Source organism: Nicotiana tabacum, chromosome 13 (assembly GCF_000715075.1).
Source record: "Nicotiana tabacum cultivar K326 chromosome 13, ASM71507v2, whole genome shotgun sequence".
NCBI lineage: Eukaryota > Viridiplantae > Streptophyta > Magnoliopsida > Solanales > Solanaceae > Nicotiana > Nicotiana tabacum.
In genome coordinates, this window is record NC_134092.1 from 48,547,684 (window position 1) to 48,566,016 (window position 18,333).

General features: G+C 36.1%; 1 protein-coding gene across 3 annotated transcripts in view; it reads right to left on the minus strand.

The window, feature by feature from the left end:
• Positions 1-12,184, minus strand: part of LOC107805567 (uncharacterized) — a 31,356-nt gene extending 19,172 nt beyond the window's left edge. For 2 of the 3 annotated variants that reach the window (XR_012698003.1, XM_075227968.1), the window contains exon 1: positions 11,900-12,184. Coding sequence is in view for 1 of the 3 variants with exons in the window: in XM_016633362.2 (XP_016488848.1) it covers positions 6,723-7,898 (1,176 nt within the window). In the remaining 2 variants the exon portion in view is untranslated. Of the gene's footprint in view, positions 1-4,221; positions 9,001-11,899 lie in introns of those variants that run through there. The other variant, XM_016633362.2, reaches the window with a different exon arrangement.
• Between the last annotated feature and the right edge of the window lie 6,149 nt (positions 12,185-18,333).

An 18,333-nucleotide genomic window follows, 5' to 3' on the forward strand; every position in this document is an offset into this window, starting at 1 on the left:
AATCATGTACCTCACTAGCCTCATCATCACCAACAAATAAGGGAACATAGCCCACGTCAAGTACCACTGCATATTAGCAAATAATAGAGACTAAGGTAACATGTACAATAATTTCTACGACTCAGTAAAAATAATGTGAGCATGAATTAAAGCCTAAGCATGATCTCTAACATGAAGGCAAACAAGTTCAACAACAAAAAAACACATAACCACAGATAATAGCCAATTAGGCCTCATAGCCTCACGGGACGGACCAAGTCTCAATTCCTCGCGGTGCACACCCACACGCTCGTCACCTAGCGTGGGTATCACTTCCAAACAATCAAGTGATGTCAAATCTCCGGGTTTATACCCTCAAAGCCAGAGTTAAAACTGTTACTTACCTTAACAGCGTAAAAATCCTACTCCGAAATGCCCTCGTCTCTGGACCCAGGTCTCCAAATGCTTCGAATCTAATCACAATCAGTACAATACCATCAATATACGCTAATGGAATGAATTCCACAAGAAAAACTACAAAATATGCCAAAAATCCGAAACCGACCAAAATCCGACCCCCAGGCCCACGTCTCGAAATCAGTCAAAAATGACAAAATAATAAACCTTGTCCTCTCCCGAGTGTAACCATATAAAATTCATCAAAATCAGACTCCGTTTGGTCCCTCAAAATCCTTAAATTACTTTCTAAAATTTCGAAGCCCTAACCCCTCATTTATACTAATTACCATGATTAAACAACGGAAAATCACCATATATACAAGTATTAGGGCTCAAGTAACTTACCTCTACGAAACCCCCTTGATTCCCTCTTCAAATCTCTCCCAAAAGCTCCAAAAACCGAATAGAAATGGTGAAGAACGCACCAAAATTCGCGAAGTGTGATATATAGGGTCTACCACAGGGATTCCACACCTGCGGACCCTTTCTCGCACCTGCGCTTCCGCATCTGCGGACTACGGTGCGCACCTGCGCATTCCACTTAACTGGCCAGACTTCGCACCTGCGGAAGTCTCCTCGCACCTGCGAGCCCGCATGTGCGATCCACTCTTCGCATCTGCGACCATCTCCGCATCTGCGAGCCTCCCACACACCTGTGATCATCGCACCTGCGGTTCCCAATCCGCAGGCGCGGACATACCAGAATAGCAGCTCCAGCTGCATTTTCCAACTTCCAAACTCCCCGATACTCATCCGAAATCATCCCGAGCCCCTCGGGACCTCAACCAAAAATACCAACAAGTCATATATCAACATACCAACAAGTCATCTCCGGGTTTATACCCTCAAAGCCAGAGTTAAAACTGTTACTTACCTTAACAGCGTAAAAATCCTACTCCGAAATGCCCTCGTCTCTGGACCCAGGTCTCCAAATGCTTCGAATCTAATCACAATCAGTATAATACCATCAATATACGCTAATGGAATGAATTCCACAAGAAAAACTACAAAATATGCCAAAAATCCGAAACCGACCAAAACCCGACCCCCGGGCCCACATCTCGAAATTAGTCAAAATGGCAGAATAATAAACCTTGTCCTCGCCCGAGTCTAACCATAAATCGAACTCCGTTTGGTCCCTCAAATCCTTAAATTACTTTCCAACATTTCCAAGCCCTAACCTCTCATTTTCACTAATTACCATGATTAAACAACGGAAAATCACCATATATACAAGTATTAGGGCTCAAGTAACTTACCTCTACGAAACCCCCTTGATTCCCTCTTCAAATCTCTCCCAAAAGCTCCAAAAACCGAATAGAAATGGTGTAGAACGCACCAAAATTCGCGAAGTGTGATATATATGGTCTGCCCTAAGGATTTTGCACCTGCGGACCCTTTCTCGCACCTGCACTTCCGCATCTGCAGACTCCTGTGCGCACTTGCGCATTCCACTTAACTGGCCAGACTTCGCACCTGCGGAAGTCTCCTTGCACCTGCTAGCCCCCAGGTGCAATCCACTCTTCGCATATGTGACCATCTCCTCATCTGCGAGCCTCCCACGCACCTGCGATCATCGCACCTGCGGTTCCCAATCCGCAGGCGCGGACATACCAGAATAGCAGCTCCAGCTGCATTTTCCAACTTCCAAACTCCCCGATACTCATCCGAAATCATCCCGAGCACCTCGGGACCTCAACCAAAAATACCAACAAGTCATATATCAACATACCAACTTAGTCTAACCTTCGAATCACTCGAAACAACACCAAATCATCAAATTACCCTCAGATTCAAGCCTAAGAACTACTAAATTTTCAAATTCGGCACCCGATGCCGAAACCAACCAAACCACGTCCGAATGTCCTCAAATTTTGCACACACATCACATATGACACTACGAACCTACTCCAACTTCCGGAATTCCATTCCGACCCCGATATCAAATTTTGTTTCCACTGCCGACCGAAATCGCCAAATTTCCAATTTCACCAATTCAAGCCTAATTCTATCACGGACCTCCAAATAACATTCCGGATGCACTCCTAAGTTCAAAATCACCTAACGGAGGTAACGGAACCATCAGAATTTAAATCCGAGATCGTTTATACATAAGTCGACATCCGGTCAACTATTTCAACTTAATCTTGCAACATGAAATTCATTCTTCCAAGCTAACTCCGAAATACCTTAAAACCAAAACAGATAATTTACAAAAGTCATAATACCTCATAAAAAGTTATGCAAGACCTCAAATAGTTGAAAGGAGTGTAAATGCTTAAAACAACCGGTTGGATTGTTACAATCTAACCCACTTAAACATACGTTCGTCCTCGAACGTGCCAAGAGTTGTTCTCAAAACCATCAAGAACTCTCTCCGAACCCCAGTGGCACAAAATCAATCCGTAAGGACTGAATCCTTCTAACTCAACCAAGCTACCCAGACCACCAAAAACCCAAGGACATTGCCAGAAAATACCTGTAAAACTCATTACCTCATACACACCCAAAGAACTAATCATACCCATTACCATGCCAATCCAACCTGCCACCAAGATGTCATATCTATCCGAGTTCCTTCTAAATTACCTTCAAATTGATATTTCTCCCCGCCATAACACCACAATCCTCAACCCAGACTCACCACATGAGACCCAAGCATAAAACCACACCGCCCTAAGGCTCATAAGTCGCTGAATACTCTCTTAAATATCCCCAAAAGTACCACAAGCATGCGCTCACACAAACACCTCAGTGCTCAAGCTATAGTCAAACCCCGGCCTCGAGTCCTCCAGACTGGCCCAACATCAACACACAAAAATCACATCTCGCATGTCATCCAGGGAATCACAAGCCATCGAGGCACAACTGATACTGAGCGCTCATGTGCGCATACGAATGCGTGAAAGGAATTCAAAGAGTTACACTTCAAGTTGAATCATTACAGCACGATAAGAATCCAAGAATGTGAAATTTCGTAAGGGTTCTGCAGCCTCTCGAAGATAAGTACAGACGTCTCCGTACCGATCCGTAAGACTTTACTAAACCTGCTCATGACTCGTGAGACCTATGTTACCTAGAGCTCTGATACTAACTTGGCACGACCCAAAATCTAACCATGGCCGTGATGGCATCTATCGTGTTACAAGGCAAGCCTACTTCCCAAAATATTTCTACTAAACCGATTATAAGAATTTAATAAAACATTTCAATATTTGAATTTTTCATAAACTAAATTAACTCTAAATATAATTATAGAAAATACGGAAACGAACCCAAACATCGGGGTGTCACTAAGTCATGAGCGTCTAAATCTATGAACTAAGAAATAAAACTGTCTAACTGTCAATACAATCCAAAAGAAGAAATAATAAAAGGAGTAACAAAATCGGACTCTGTTTGGTCCCTCAAAATCCTTAAATTACTTTCTAAAATTTCGAAGCCCTAACCCCTCATTTATACTAATTACCATGATTAAACAACGGAAAATCACCATATATACAAGTATTAGGGCTCAAGTAACTTACCTCTACGAAACCCCCTTGATTCCCTCTTCAAATCTCTCCCAAAAGCTCCAAAAACCGAATAGAAATGGTGAAGAACGCACCAAAATTCGCGAAGTGTGATATATAGGGTCTGCCCCAGGGATTCCGCACCTGCGGACCCTTTCTCGCACCTGCGCTTCCGCATCTGCGGACTCCGGTGCGCACCTGCGCATTCCACTTAACTGGCCAGACTTCGCACCTGCGGAAGTCTCCTCGCACCTGCGAGCCCGCAGGTGCAATCCACTCTCTGCATCTGCGAGCCTCCCACGCACCTGCGATCATCGCACCTGCGGTTCCCAATCCGCAGGTGCGGACACACCAGAATAGCAGCTCCAGCTGCATTTTCCAACTTCCAAACTCCCCGATACCCATTCGAAATCATCCCGAGCCCCTCGGGACCTCAATCAAAAATACCAACAAGCCATATATCAACATACCAACTTAGTCGAACCTTCGAATCACTCAAAACAACACCAAATCATCAAATTACCCTCGGATTCAAGCCTAAGAACTTCTAAATTTCCAAATTCGGCACCCGATGCCGAATTCAACCAAACCGCGTCCCAATGACCTCAAATTTTGCACACACATCACTGATGACACTACGAACCTACTCCAACTTCCGGAATTCCATTCCGACCCCGATATCAAATTTTGTTTCCACTGCCGACCGAAATCGCCAAATTTTCAATTTCGCCAATTCAAGTCTAATTCTACCACGGACCTCCAAATCACATTCCGGACGCACTCCTAAGTCCAAAATCACCTAACGGAGCTAACGACACCATCAGAATTTAAATCCAAGATCGTTTACACATAAGTCGACATCCGGTCAACTATTTCAACTTAAGCTTCCAACATGAAATTCATTCTTCCAAGCTAACTCCGAAATACCTTAAAACCAAAACAGATAATTTACACAAGTCATAATACCTCATAGGAAGTTATGCAAGACCTCAAATAGTTGAAAGGAGTGTAAATGCTTAAAATAACCGGTTGGATCGTTACAATCTAACCTACTTAAACATACGTTCGTCCTCGAACGTGCCAAGAGTTGTTCTCAAAACCATCAAGAACTCTCTCCGAACCCCAGTGGCACAAAATCAATCCGTCAGGACTAAATCCTTCTAACTCAACCAAGCTACGCAGACCACCAAAAACCCAAGGACATTGCCAGAAAATACCTGTAAAACTCATTACCTCATACACACCCAAAGAACTAATCATACCCATTACCATGCCAATCCAACCTGCCACCAAGATATCCTATCTATCCGGGTTCCTTCTAAATTACCTTCAAATTGATACTTCTCCCCGCCATAACACCACAATCCTCAACCCAGACTCACCACATGAGACCCAAGCATAAAATCACACCGCCCTAAGGCTCATAAGCCGCTGAATACTCTCTTAAATATCCCCAAAAGTACCACAAGCATGCGCTCACACAATCAACACCTCAGTGCTCAAGCTATAGTCAAACCCCGGCCTCGAGTCCTCCAGACTGGCCCAACATCAACACACAGAAATCACATCTCGCACCTCATCCAGGGAATCACAAGCCATCGAGGCACAACTGATATTGAGCGCTCATGTGCGCATACGAATGCGTGAAAGGAATTCAAAGAGTTACACTTCAAGTTGAATCATGACTCCGGAGGGGCTCCCAAAGCTAAAGTATTAGGGCTCAAGTAACTTACCTCTACGAAACCCCCTGGATTCCCTCTTCAAATCTCTCCCAAAAGCTCCAAAAACCGAATAGAAATGGTGAAGAACGCACCAAAATTCGCGAAGTGTGATATATAGGGTCTGCCCCAGGGATTCCGCACCTGCGGACCCTTTCTCGCACCTGCGCTTCCGCATCTGCGGACTCCGGTGCGCACCTGCGCATTCCACTTAACTGGCCAGACTTCGCACCTACGGAAGTCTCCTCGCACCTGCGAGCCCGCAGGTGCGATCCACTCTTCGCATCTGCGACCATCTCCGCATCTGCGAGCCTCCCATGCACCTGCGATCATCGCACCTGCGGTTCCCAATCCGCAGGTGCGGACACACCAGAATAGCAGCTCCAGCTGTATTTTCCAACTTCCAAACTCCCCGATACCCATCCGAAATCATCCCGAGCCCCTCGGGACCTCAACCAAAAATACCAACAAGTCATATATCAACATACCAACTTAGTCGAACCTTCGAATCACTCAAAACAACACCAAATCATCAAATTACCCTCGGATTCAAGCCTAAGAACTTCTAAATTTTCAAATTCGGCACCCGATGCCGAAACCAACCAAACCGCGTCCGAATGACTTCAAATTTTGCACACACATCACAAATGACACTACGAACCTACTCCAACTTTCGGAATTCTATTCTGACCCCGATATTAATTTTATTTTCACTGCCGACCGAAATCGCCAAATTTCCAATTTCGCCAATTCAAGCGTAATTCTACCACGGACTTCCAAATCACATTCCGGATGCACTTCCAAGTCCAAAATCACCTAACGGAGCTAACCGAACTATCAGAATTCAAATCCGAGATCGTTTACACATAAGTCGATATTCGGTCAACTATTTCAACTTAAGCTTCCAACATGAAATTCATTCTTTCAAGCTAACTCCGAAATACCTTAAAACCAAAACCGATAATTTACACAAGTCATAATACCTCATGGGAAGTTATGCAAGACCTCAAATAGTTGAAAGGAGTATAAATGCTTAAAACGATCGATCGGGTCATTACAGATACATCAACCGATACTGAACAGGTCCAGCAAGCTTAGCTTCATTAGCTAAGTGAGTAGGCAAGTGCACCATGATAACAAAAAATGAAGGAGGGGAGACCTTTTCTAACTTACAAAGAGTTATAGGAATTTGAGCTTCAATCTGATCCAAGTCATTAGTCCTTAATACCTTTGCTCCCAACACATTAAAAAATAAAGACAACTCGATAAGGGGTTCACACACAGTTTTAGACAACATACCACGTAGTGTAAGAGGGAGTAAATGTTGTAGAAGAACATGACAATCATGACTCTTTAAGCTAGAAATCTTATGCTCTTTCAAGTTAACACATTGAGAAATATTAGACGAAAATCCATATGGAACCTTTAAATTCTTTAAGAAAAGGCATATGTTGTGCTTTTCTTGGGGAGATAATATATAACATGCAGTTGGAACTTCATATTTTTCTCCATTTTTAATAGGGTGCAATTCCGGTCTAATGTTCATTTCTTGCAAATCTAGTCGAGTTTTAATGGTATCCTTGGTCTTTCCTTTGGCATTCATTATCGTCCCCAAAATATTATCACAAATATTTTTTTCGATATGCATAACATCCAAATTATATCGCAACAAGAGAGATTTCCAGTATGGAAGTTCAAAAAAGATACTCCTCTTATTCCAATTATCTTTTCGAACATCATGTGATATCTTGATCCTTTTCATTGGATCCTTTGTCAATTGGAACCCTTTAAGATCTTCCACTTGATTAAGTATCTCAATACCAGAACGCATTTTTGATGGGAGCCTTTTCTCTTTTGTGCCATCAAATGATTCCTTATCATTCCTCCATTTGTGATTAAGAGAAAGGTAACGCTGATGACCCATAAAATATTGTTTCTTACCATTCTTCAATCTGATTGAGGAAGTGTCAATGTTGCAACATGGACATGCCAATTTACCTTTTGTACTCCATCCAGATAAATTTTCATATGCTGGAAAGTCATTGATGGTCCATAACAAAGAAGCATGTAACTTAAAATTCTGTCGAGTTGATGCATCAAATGTCTCAATACCAATTTCCCACAACTCATTTAATTCCTCTATCAAGGGTTGAAGATATGTGTCAATTACATCACCTGGACTATCGGGACCAGGAATAAGCATGGACATAATGAAATTTTCATGTTTCATACACAACCAAGATGGTAAATTATAAGGAATAAGTACCACAGGCCAAATACTATATGAGGTTTTTGAATTCCTAAATGGCTGGAATCCATTACTAGCAAGTCCAAGTCAAACATTACGAGGCTCGGCCGCAAATGAGGAATGAAATTCATCAAATGATTTCCATGCCATTGAATCAGCTGGGTGCCTCGTTGTTCCATCATCAACTCTTTCATTATGATGCCATGTCATTAGAGAAGATGTCTTTGTAGACATAAACAACCTTTGAAGCCTAGGCTTCAATGGAAAATAGAGTAACGTCTTTGATGCTATTTTTTTACCATTCTTATTCTTTGCTTCCCCGCTATGTTTATCTGTTTTCCATCTGGATGCACCACAGACTCTACAGGAATCAAGTAAGTTATTTTCCTTCCAATATAACATGCAATCATTTATACAAGCATCAATTTTTTTGTAGGACAACCCAAGGTCCCGAATCACCTTCTTTGCCTTATAATATGAATTTGACACATTCGCTCCATCAGGCAACAACTCATCCTTCAACATTTTTAATAACATTGTAAATAACTCATTGCTCCAACGACCCATACTTTTTATGTGAAGCAGTTTAACAAAGTGGAAAGTTTTGAAATTTTCGAATTTTGGTATAGTGGCTTTTCGAAATCTTTCGATAGGTTGTAAAACTTTTTGGCTTCAACATTCTGTTCCTCTACAAGTAAATTATTATAATTAACGTCTGCAGTACCTCCATCATGATTAGGATACAAATCCCTCAGCATTTCATGTATTTCATCCTCATCCTCATAATCTTCTACTTCATTATCATCTTCAACTTCGCATTCCGACTGTGGCTCACCCAAAACTTCACCATGATGATATACCAAAAGGTATAATTTCGAATTATTCCATATACTTTTAAATGTATCTCGACTGTCTCACGTGTTCCCAATGTTGTGTTACAACATTTGACACACGGACAACGTATTTCATACAATTCTCCTGTTCTTCTAAAGGCATAATCCAAAAATTTTTGCACCCCAATTAAATAGGGTTCATCAAGTCGATTATCAACAAGTTGCATCCATTGCTTACTTGGTGACATAACCTTGGAAGTAAATAAAAAAAAAAATTAAATAATTAAGATAACAAAAGTATTAAGATGCACATTACTTTAAAAAAGAGTACTAAGATGCACATTACTTGTTATCAAACTTGTTACACTCATCTTTATGATTAAACTTCCTACGATTTCACAAGAATGAGATAAACTACAAGTTGATATGCATAACATATAACACACAATTGCTTAAGAAAATGAGAAATTAAAACACATAAGATACTTCATAGCTAAATTACTGAGTTTCTATCTTAAAGGTTAGATGCATAGAAAGCTTGCATTGCAGCAAGGATAAGTCAGTTCGTACAACTAGAAGGCCAAAGATATGTGATTTTTATTTTAATAGATTGGTGCATACTTGTTACTTCAGGTGCTTTAAACTTAAGAAAAGAATAAGCAGAAAAGTTTTCCATAGTATTCTATTGGTTCAGAGTGATGCAGTGGCAACTGAGTAAGTTGAGATTCATGCTCTTATGGGCTCTGTAAATTAAGTGAAAACTTAAAATGGTCTTCTGTATAAATTCAAACATCATATGTCATTGAAAAACTGATGCTACCACACTGATGTAGACCACTTATAAACTGGAGTAATTTTCTAGTTAAACGATCTTTTCATCTAACAACCATTACAGCCTTCCACACTTAACGAGTATTAAACAATTACTAGCATATAAGGGAAGTTTCAAAATGGTGATTCATGGTCTATTTGCAATATTGTCTAAGAAACTTTTGAATTGCATCATCAGTTGTTGACCTAGCTTGATGAGCGGGTCTAGTGCATGTTTACTACTTTGTTAAGTCTTGCAAGAAATTAAGATGCAGCTGCTTATTAAAGGCATCCTCTGCAATAAATCCGGGAATAGATAACTGATAATTGAAATCATTATATGCCAAATGGTACTGTTTAACTAAAGCCAACAAAGATAGCAGACTGTAACTTATCACAACTTAATGTAAAAAAAACAACTACTATGCTTCGTCACAACCAAATTAGGATCCGCTATTTGTATCCTCACTATCCATCCCATGCCATTTAAGACCGTCTCAGTCCAAAATGATCATAACTTAATATACCACCCATAGATCCATTATTACAAGAGGCTCGAATATGTATTAATTACGGTACCTAAATTTCCATGGGTGCTCGCTTTCTACTAATAATAATAATAATAATAATAATAATATGAATAAAATAATACCACTAGCCTTTTGGTCTTTACATAAGATAAAATAAAGTTTAAAAAATAAAACAACTAGGCAGCCGGCCTTGCCTTCATTGTGTTCCTAGATATTTATTTACTCATTGGATTTGAAAGCTATTGTCAGTGTTTCCACTTTTTCCACAGGTTGACCCCGTACCTATGCCATCATCATGTGCAAAAGGTCTTCATATACCTTATGGTTCTTCATCTACGAATTTTAGAACCCAAAGATGATCTTATTAATAAATGGTTTTCATACGGCTAGACTAGTCCATTGTTGTGGCATCAGTGGAACGTACAAACAGGTATATTCCTTTAAGTAGTTATCATTTCTTTATACTTGATGGATGTTTTACTGAATCCACGGCTTCAACACAACACACGATGGCTTGACAACCAGGTTGCTCTATTGTGTTCACGAGTTGTATAGCTACCAACAATATGAGATGCAAAAAACAAAAGACAGAGCCAGTGATACATTGCCACTGCAAGGAAAGCCAGCAAGTTGCTTCCTACATCCATGTTTTAAGGCAAGTTTAGTCCTTTTTGCTATTTTGTTTGAGGGGTTTATCAGTTAGCAAGACCTTTATTATATATGACGTCGCGCTAGTTTGTTAGTTTAAAGCAAAAGGAACTGCCTTACTGGACCAGGACCTATTTATCCCTGCAATATCTCTAGAACATGAGGAGGACTACATGCATTACACAGTGCAAGAAAGAACATAACAAGAGAAAACAAGGTGGCTTGATTGAAATGTTAAACTGATATTTATGTAGGGTAAATGGTGCAATAACTCTTCAAAATCCATAAATAAAGTAATAACATGGCAAATCGTACTCGTTGAGAGACGTGGGAGGAGGAAAAACAAAAAACAAAAGAAAACCTTACATTCAGTTGATCTAGGAAAATCTACGCAGTGATACTGAAATGCTAAATGTCATTTCCCAAGAGTATGTGGCTGTCATAATTGTTGAAAGAGATTGGACAATCTCATCCATACCAGGGCAATGTGAAGGATCTTTCTTGATGCAGTTATCGATCAATCTTTCCACCAAAACCACAGGTTCTCCTTTTCTTTTTTCTAGTACCACCATTCATCTCTTTTTCTGAACTAGTAGATCGTCTTATCATCCCTTTCCCATAGTGCGTGTACATATAAATTTTTTTATCATTAAATTCTGCAATGTGATTCAGTCCATTTTTGCTAGATTTTATCTCAAATCATTTGAATTCCAACTAAAGTCTCCATCTTTTTCTTTAAATTGCAGGTTTTATTTATTGAATATGCCCATAGCGATGGAATTAGGGGATAACAAAATTTTTTAACGTAGGGTTGCTGCTAGCAGCGACCCTACTGGGAGCCAAACTCATGACCCTTCAAGCAAGTCCCCGGAAGAATTGTATAATGCAAATCGCAAAGGAGAAAACTATCGCAGAGACGAAACACTACAAGAAAAACTCAAATTTCTCCTCCTTGACCTACGAGCCCCATCTTTAAACCAATACTCTCACTTTTATCGCTCACACAATAACTATCAGTACTCTAAACAACCCAATTGCAGAAAACAACTAAAGAAGCAGAAAATTACAAAACCCGATTTACGATTTCTGGCTCAATAAAAAAAAATGCAAGAAGAAGAAAAAAGGAAACGAAACAGATAAAAGAGAAAGAAATTAAACTTACTCTTGATTAGGCAGATAATCCAATAGTAGAGTTTGTGTAAAGTCCCTCGGAGAGAGATTAGAATTTTGACGCCAAAGTTCGGAGTGATGAATCTTGCAAGCTTCTGAGGTCTGACCGATGAATTTTGCAACCTTTGTGAACTTTGAAGAGAATTGAAGTTGCTGGGATTGTAGCGTGAAAGTGATTTTTTGGGGGAGATTTTAGGGTGAAAGTGAATTTCTAGCGGGATTTCACAGTGAAAATATATTTTTGGAGGGTTTTTTTTACTTTACTTTCAGATTCCCGCTCCTATCCCGCTAAAATTGACTATTAGAGACCATATATTAAATTTTATATAGACCAGAATAAGCCTGCTAGTGTATTTAGAAAATAAAATTGGGTATTAGATACCAAAATAAAAATTTATCCCTATAAGTACACTTTTAGGTACCATATAAAAAATTTGTCGCTAAATATTGGTCCCTAATAAGTCTTTTTCTTGTAGTGCATGTTTGAGTAGTTAATTTATTTATTAATTTTTTTTTAAAAGTTTATTTTAAAATAAATTTTGAATGTCCAAATTTATAGGAGATTTGTCCTAAAACGTGACACTTATTAAATTTTTGTTCTTAAACTTGGTATCATAATATTTATTTGCCTCTCCTATTATATATATATATATATATATATATATATATATATATATATATATATATATATATATATATATATATTTGTTTTAAATTTTATTTTATTGTTCTCAATAATATTGTCTAAACTTTAATGAATAAATGCACTTTTTATTTATAAAAAAGGAAAATGATTTAAGCAAAAGAAACAATGAAATTAACTAACTTAAGTCAACACTCACCTATGTTTGAGTAGTTAATTTTTTCATGTCTTTTTTTGTTCTTTTTAAATATTTTTTGAATCTCCCATTTATAGGAGGTTTGTCCTAAAATATGGCAATTATTAAATATTTTTTGTTACACTTGCATCATCACATTGATTTAATTTTTATTTTTTTTAAATAATTTTAAAACTCCAACTTAAAACTACTCCCCAATTTGAATTAATTTATTTTTTAGTTTTCATCTTTTATTTTAAAATAATTTTAAAACTCCAGCTTTGTCGAAGCTTTGTCCTAAAAATCTACACTTTTTAAAATTTTGTGATGGAAAGGTTTTTTTTAATTTTGAAATGGACAATTTTTTTTAAAATTTTGAAATGGACAATTTTTTTTGAAAATTTCGTTTCTTATTATAAAATATTTTATTTTATTATTTCATCGATATTTTAATTCAAAATCAATAACCAATAACTAATTATTAACTATTTATGCCATGTGATTTTTTTCTAGGTTGTCACTTGACTTAATGTGGTACATTTTTCTTTGGCTTTTAATAATATATAGATGGCCTAATACTCTATTTTCAGCCATTTTATAATAATTTATTTCTATTAACTATTACAAATGGGACGCCGCTTGCCTTTGTGAGCTCGAAAGAGAGGAAGGAAGGGTTATTATTAGTAGTAATAATGAAATTAACTAACCTAAACCAACACTCACCCATGTTTGAGTAGTTAATTTTAGGTAGTTAATTTCTTTATGTATTTTGTTTTATAAATAATTTTTAAATCTTCAAATTTGTGGGAGCTAACCTAACTAATTTTGTCCTAAAATTTAACACTTGTTGAATTTTTATTATGACACTTGACATCATTACATTGATTTGCTTATCCTATTCTATATAAATCTAGATTCTAATATATGACTTCATTAATCCTTTTGACTTTTAAAAAATTCTACACTTAAACAATATTAGTCTTAACATATGCGCATTGCGCGTGTACCCATGTTAATAAAAATAAAAAATTTAAAATAATATAAATAGTATATTTAAAAGATATTTGTGACAAATAAAAATTAGCAAAAATATGATTTCCAAGGATAATGCTTTCAACCCACACTAATTAACTTTTTCAAAAGCTAAAATTCTCATCATCTTGTGATAAATACGTTTTCTTAGCTTTTTGTAATGATGTTAAATTCTAGGACATATTACGCCTGTTGATGTTATAATTATATTATTTTTTTATTAGGCGAATATGTTATTTGATATTTTATATTTTGCTTAACGTCTATATTTGTTGATAAAGTAATTTTTAATAAATGAAAAGAATTAAAATTGCTAGTATTTGGCCATATGAAAATAAAAAGATGAAGAAAGAGAAAAGAATAGTCAAAAAATATTTTTCTGCCCAATACCTTGCTTTAAATTGATATATTATTTGGAGCCAGATTTCATATATTTTTTGTAAGAAAGCACGAAAAGAAAAAAAGAAACTAATAATTTTTCAATACTGATCTACACCAAACAATGTTGATGGAAAACCCCGAGAAGACATAATAAGCCGCCGACCTCGAGAAATTTTTCAATGTTTATTAGGATTTATAAAAGTAAAATCATATTTGATTTTAAAATTTTAAAATTAGGTATTCGTACATTTTTCAAATAAAAAGGTTTAGAATCTTAACTGTTTGAAAAATAATTAAATTACTATTCTTAAATATTAAAAAATAATAAACAACTATTTTGTCTAGTGAGTAGTGTCCATAATGAAAGATTTAGAACTCTAATATATGTTGCACATGTATGTGTTTATATAATTTAGAAGGATTTAGAACAAACATTAACAATACAAAAATTTCTTTATAATTCGTACAATATATTAATCGTTGGCAGAAGGTTACTCTTCTTAGACTATCAACCACATTTACTTTATAAATTAATATACTTGATTTTTAAATACCCAATAGAATAACAATGTTTTTATTTAGCATAGAAAAGAATATCAACTAATTAATACAGTCTAAACCTAAAAGGAATACAAAGTGGCAAAACTTTGTATAATTCGATATATTAGGAAATTAATTTAATGACTATTTCTAAATTTTAGAAAAATAATTAAATGATTATTTTTAAGTATTAAAAAAATAATAAATGACTATTCCTAAGTATTAGGCAATTAATTGAATTACTATTTTGTGTAGTGCGAACCCTATTTTATAAGGGTAAAAAAGGCGAACGACATTTTACTAATGGCCTTCGTGCTTTTAATATAGTACTAGTTTTAGTGTACGTGCATTGCACGTGTGCATCAAGTTCATACATTATATATATATATATATATATATATATATATATATATATATATATATATTGTTATTATTATTGACACAGTAGATGAATTCAATATCTTCAAAATGACGTATTTAGTTAAATTAGTTATACAATATTTATACTACAGTAATTACATAAAAGTCTCATCTATGAAATTGCATGATTCTTACAGTTAACAATTTTGTCCTAGAATTTCCTCATAATAACTGACATTATCCAAAAGTAAATTAGTATTGCATAGCGATTAAAAGTCTGAAAGCCGAAGTCATGTCATATTATGCAAACTTTAGAATCTCAAAAGCAGTTAAAGAAATAAGTTCACATGCTATGACAAAATTCAACTCGAAGAAAATTTATGAGGCTTACCTTTGAGATTGTCACTATGGTGTTCTATTCTTTACAAAGCTGCACAAAAAATATAATGAACTACTTATCAAAAACTAAATACTCGAAACACCTCCGCATAGCTTTTTGTTTTCTTTCTAAAAAGTTATAGCACTACTTTCGTTAAAAATAAAGATTTATAGATATTAATAACGAATATAGCAACTTGCTAACTCTACATATTGTGTAATCTATTTTTGATATGTTAGAAAATTTTATTATGCACTTAAAATATTCAACTGAAATGAAAGGAAAAATACTATCAATCTAATTAAAAGGCTAAGACAAGTCTTTCAAGTTTTAATTATACGATTAAAAAAAAGTACAGTAATACCTTGACTTATACGATTAAAAGAAAATAATGTATAGTGACGCCTTGAAGATCTATAAGAAAACACGAGAGACCATGTTCCCATATTTCTTTAAGTAAAAATGCTGGCACGCGTCTCTGTAGTATGAGAGAAAAGAGAGTGGAGGAAATTAAATTAATCTTCTCTAGTAGGGACATACGAAAATTAATATTATCCTTGACAGTGATAACTCTGTTTATACATAAATTTATGTTAAGATTATTGCTCATATGTAGAGGAATAATACATGGTAAATATTTTGAAGAAAATTTTGACAATCAACTTTCACTAATTGGCCTTATGCATTACACATGTATGTATACATATCAATAAATATGTACAAGTAAAGATATGTATGCAAATAGACCTCTAAAGATTAAAAATCTTTCTTTGCCTTTAGTAGTACGAAGTAATACAATTTATGGCATGAATTATTGTGCCATGAATCAACCAAATCTATGGAAGGATCTATTAACTATGTGCAAACCACAGTCTACGTAAGTTATAATAGATTGTATAATTTAAAAAGAATACAATCTCAAAAGAGAAAATTATTGAGCATGGTCTTAAGGTGTTTTTTTTTCCGCCCATCGCTGGAATTCTTTATAGACATATGCATTTTTACAATCATAATAGAATTTTATTTGCAGCTAAAATTCGGAGATAGTATTTAACAACAAATATATTTCTTAAAAAAATTAATTCAATTTTATTTATTATTAAACACTTAACAAAGTTGCCAACAAAACCATAGGAATAGGAGTCCTGAGTTCTGACGTGGATGGAAACTAATTTAGAGCCTCTTTTCCTTATTTTTCTTTGTGTTGATTTAATGATCAAGATTCTATATATATAGAATTCAAAGTGGCATGTTCATAATTGACTTCAAATTACTAAAAAGAAGCAATATTTTCTCAGGGTTTGCAGCGCGTGAACTAGGAGTTTAACTTAAAAAACGGAGACTTTGTTCAATTGCATTCAAAAATACCTATGAATAATAACAACTATGAATACTAATCTATTATAATTCTATAATACAAACTAAGAAACCTACAATACCATATGTGAAAACGATAATTTCCTAGTTTTCCTTTAAAGAATGTTCTCATGATCAAATATGTCATGACCCAAAATCCGCTAAAGGTCGTGATGGCGCCTAACACCGCCGTTAGATAAGTTAATAGTGATTGATCAATTTAATTACTCATTCTAGTACTTTAAAGTCCTAATTTTTACTAATTAAATCGTATGAAATAGATTTTTACAGAGTAAGTGATAATATTTACACAATTACAATAACGAACAACCCGTAAGAACCCCCAAAACCTGATGTCACAAGTGCATGAGTATTTTTTAAGGAATATAATAATAATACAACATCTGTCCCGAATGTAATAAGACAGAATAAAATAAATAGTATAATGGAGACTCGGTGGACTGCGATGCGTAGCCTGGAATGCAGCTCACATAAAGTCTCCTCAACAGGTGCGCCTACGCGCCAAGGTGTTCATCAATGAACCTGTCAGATCCTGTACATTTAGTGCAGAAGTGCAGCATGAGTACGTAAATCAACGTGTACCCAGTAAGTATCTAGCCTAATCCCAGAGAAATAGTGACGAGGGGTCGACATCGACACTTACTAGAGGTCCAAATAAATAATAGGATATTTCATAGCAGATATGAAGTGTACAGCTATAGTGAAGTAAATTTGTAATCTCATAATTTTCCAATTTATTCCCTTTAAAGCATAAATTTTTTCAATCTTGTATTCTTCCTTAATATCTCAGAACATGCCAAGTGTCAATACCAAATAAATAAGAAATACCATAAAATGACGGGCGTCAGTGGAAAGATTAGCTCGTGAATATTCGGGCTAGTAACGATATAACGCACGATATTGTCGAGGTCGTTCGGCCCGATTCGGAATAATGTGTACACTGCCGAGAGTCGTGCAGCACGAACCATAGATGCATTTATATACTGCCGAGGCATTCGGCCCGCTCCACAAGAAAAGCAAGGAAGTTATCGAATTACGAGACACGTATTTACAATACCGTACATGGGTACAAAATAAATATAATCTTTACCGTTTCTCAAATAACTCGCCCACAACTCAAACTGTTAAGGCTTGGCCTAGTATACATATATTTATTTCTAAATCAATTCATTTATAACTTCAATCAATAAAGCCAACAACATGAGTTTAAATAATTCAAATACTGCAAAATAAGATCCTAAGTCTCCCCGGACATGAACATGCTTTAGTTATGTACGTACTCTCGTCACCTCGTGCGTACGTAGCACCCACAACTAGTTGCACATAACAATAAATATCACCTAGGGGTAGTTTCCCCCTTACAAGGTTAGACAGGAGACTTACCTCGCTCCGAAGCTCCATAACCGTCTCCAAAGCCTCTCTAACACCTTAAACCGATGCCTGTCGATGCAAAACTAGTCAAACAAGGTGCAAATCAATCAAAATATACTCTAATATCCATAATTTATCAATTTAGACAATTTCCAACTCCGCTCGAAA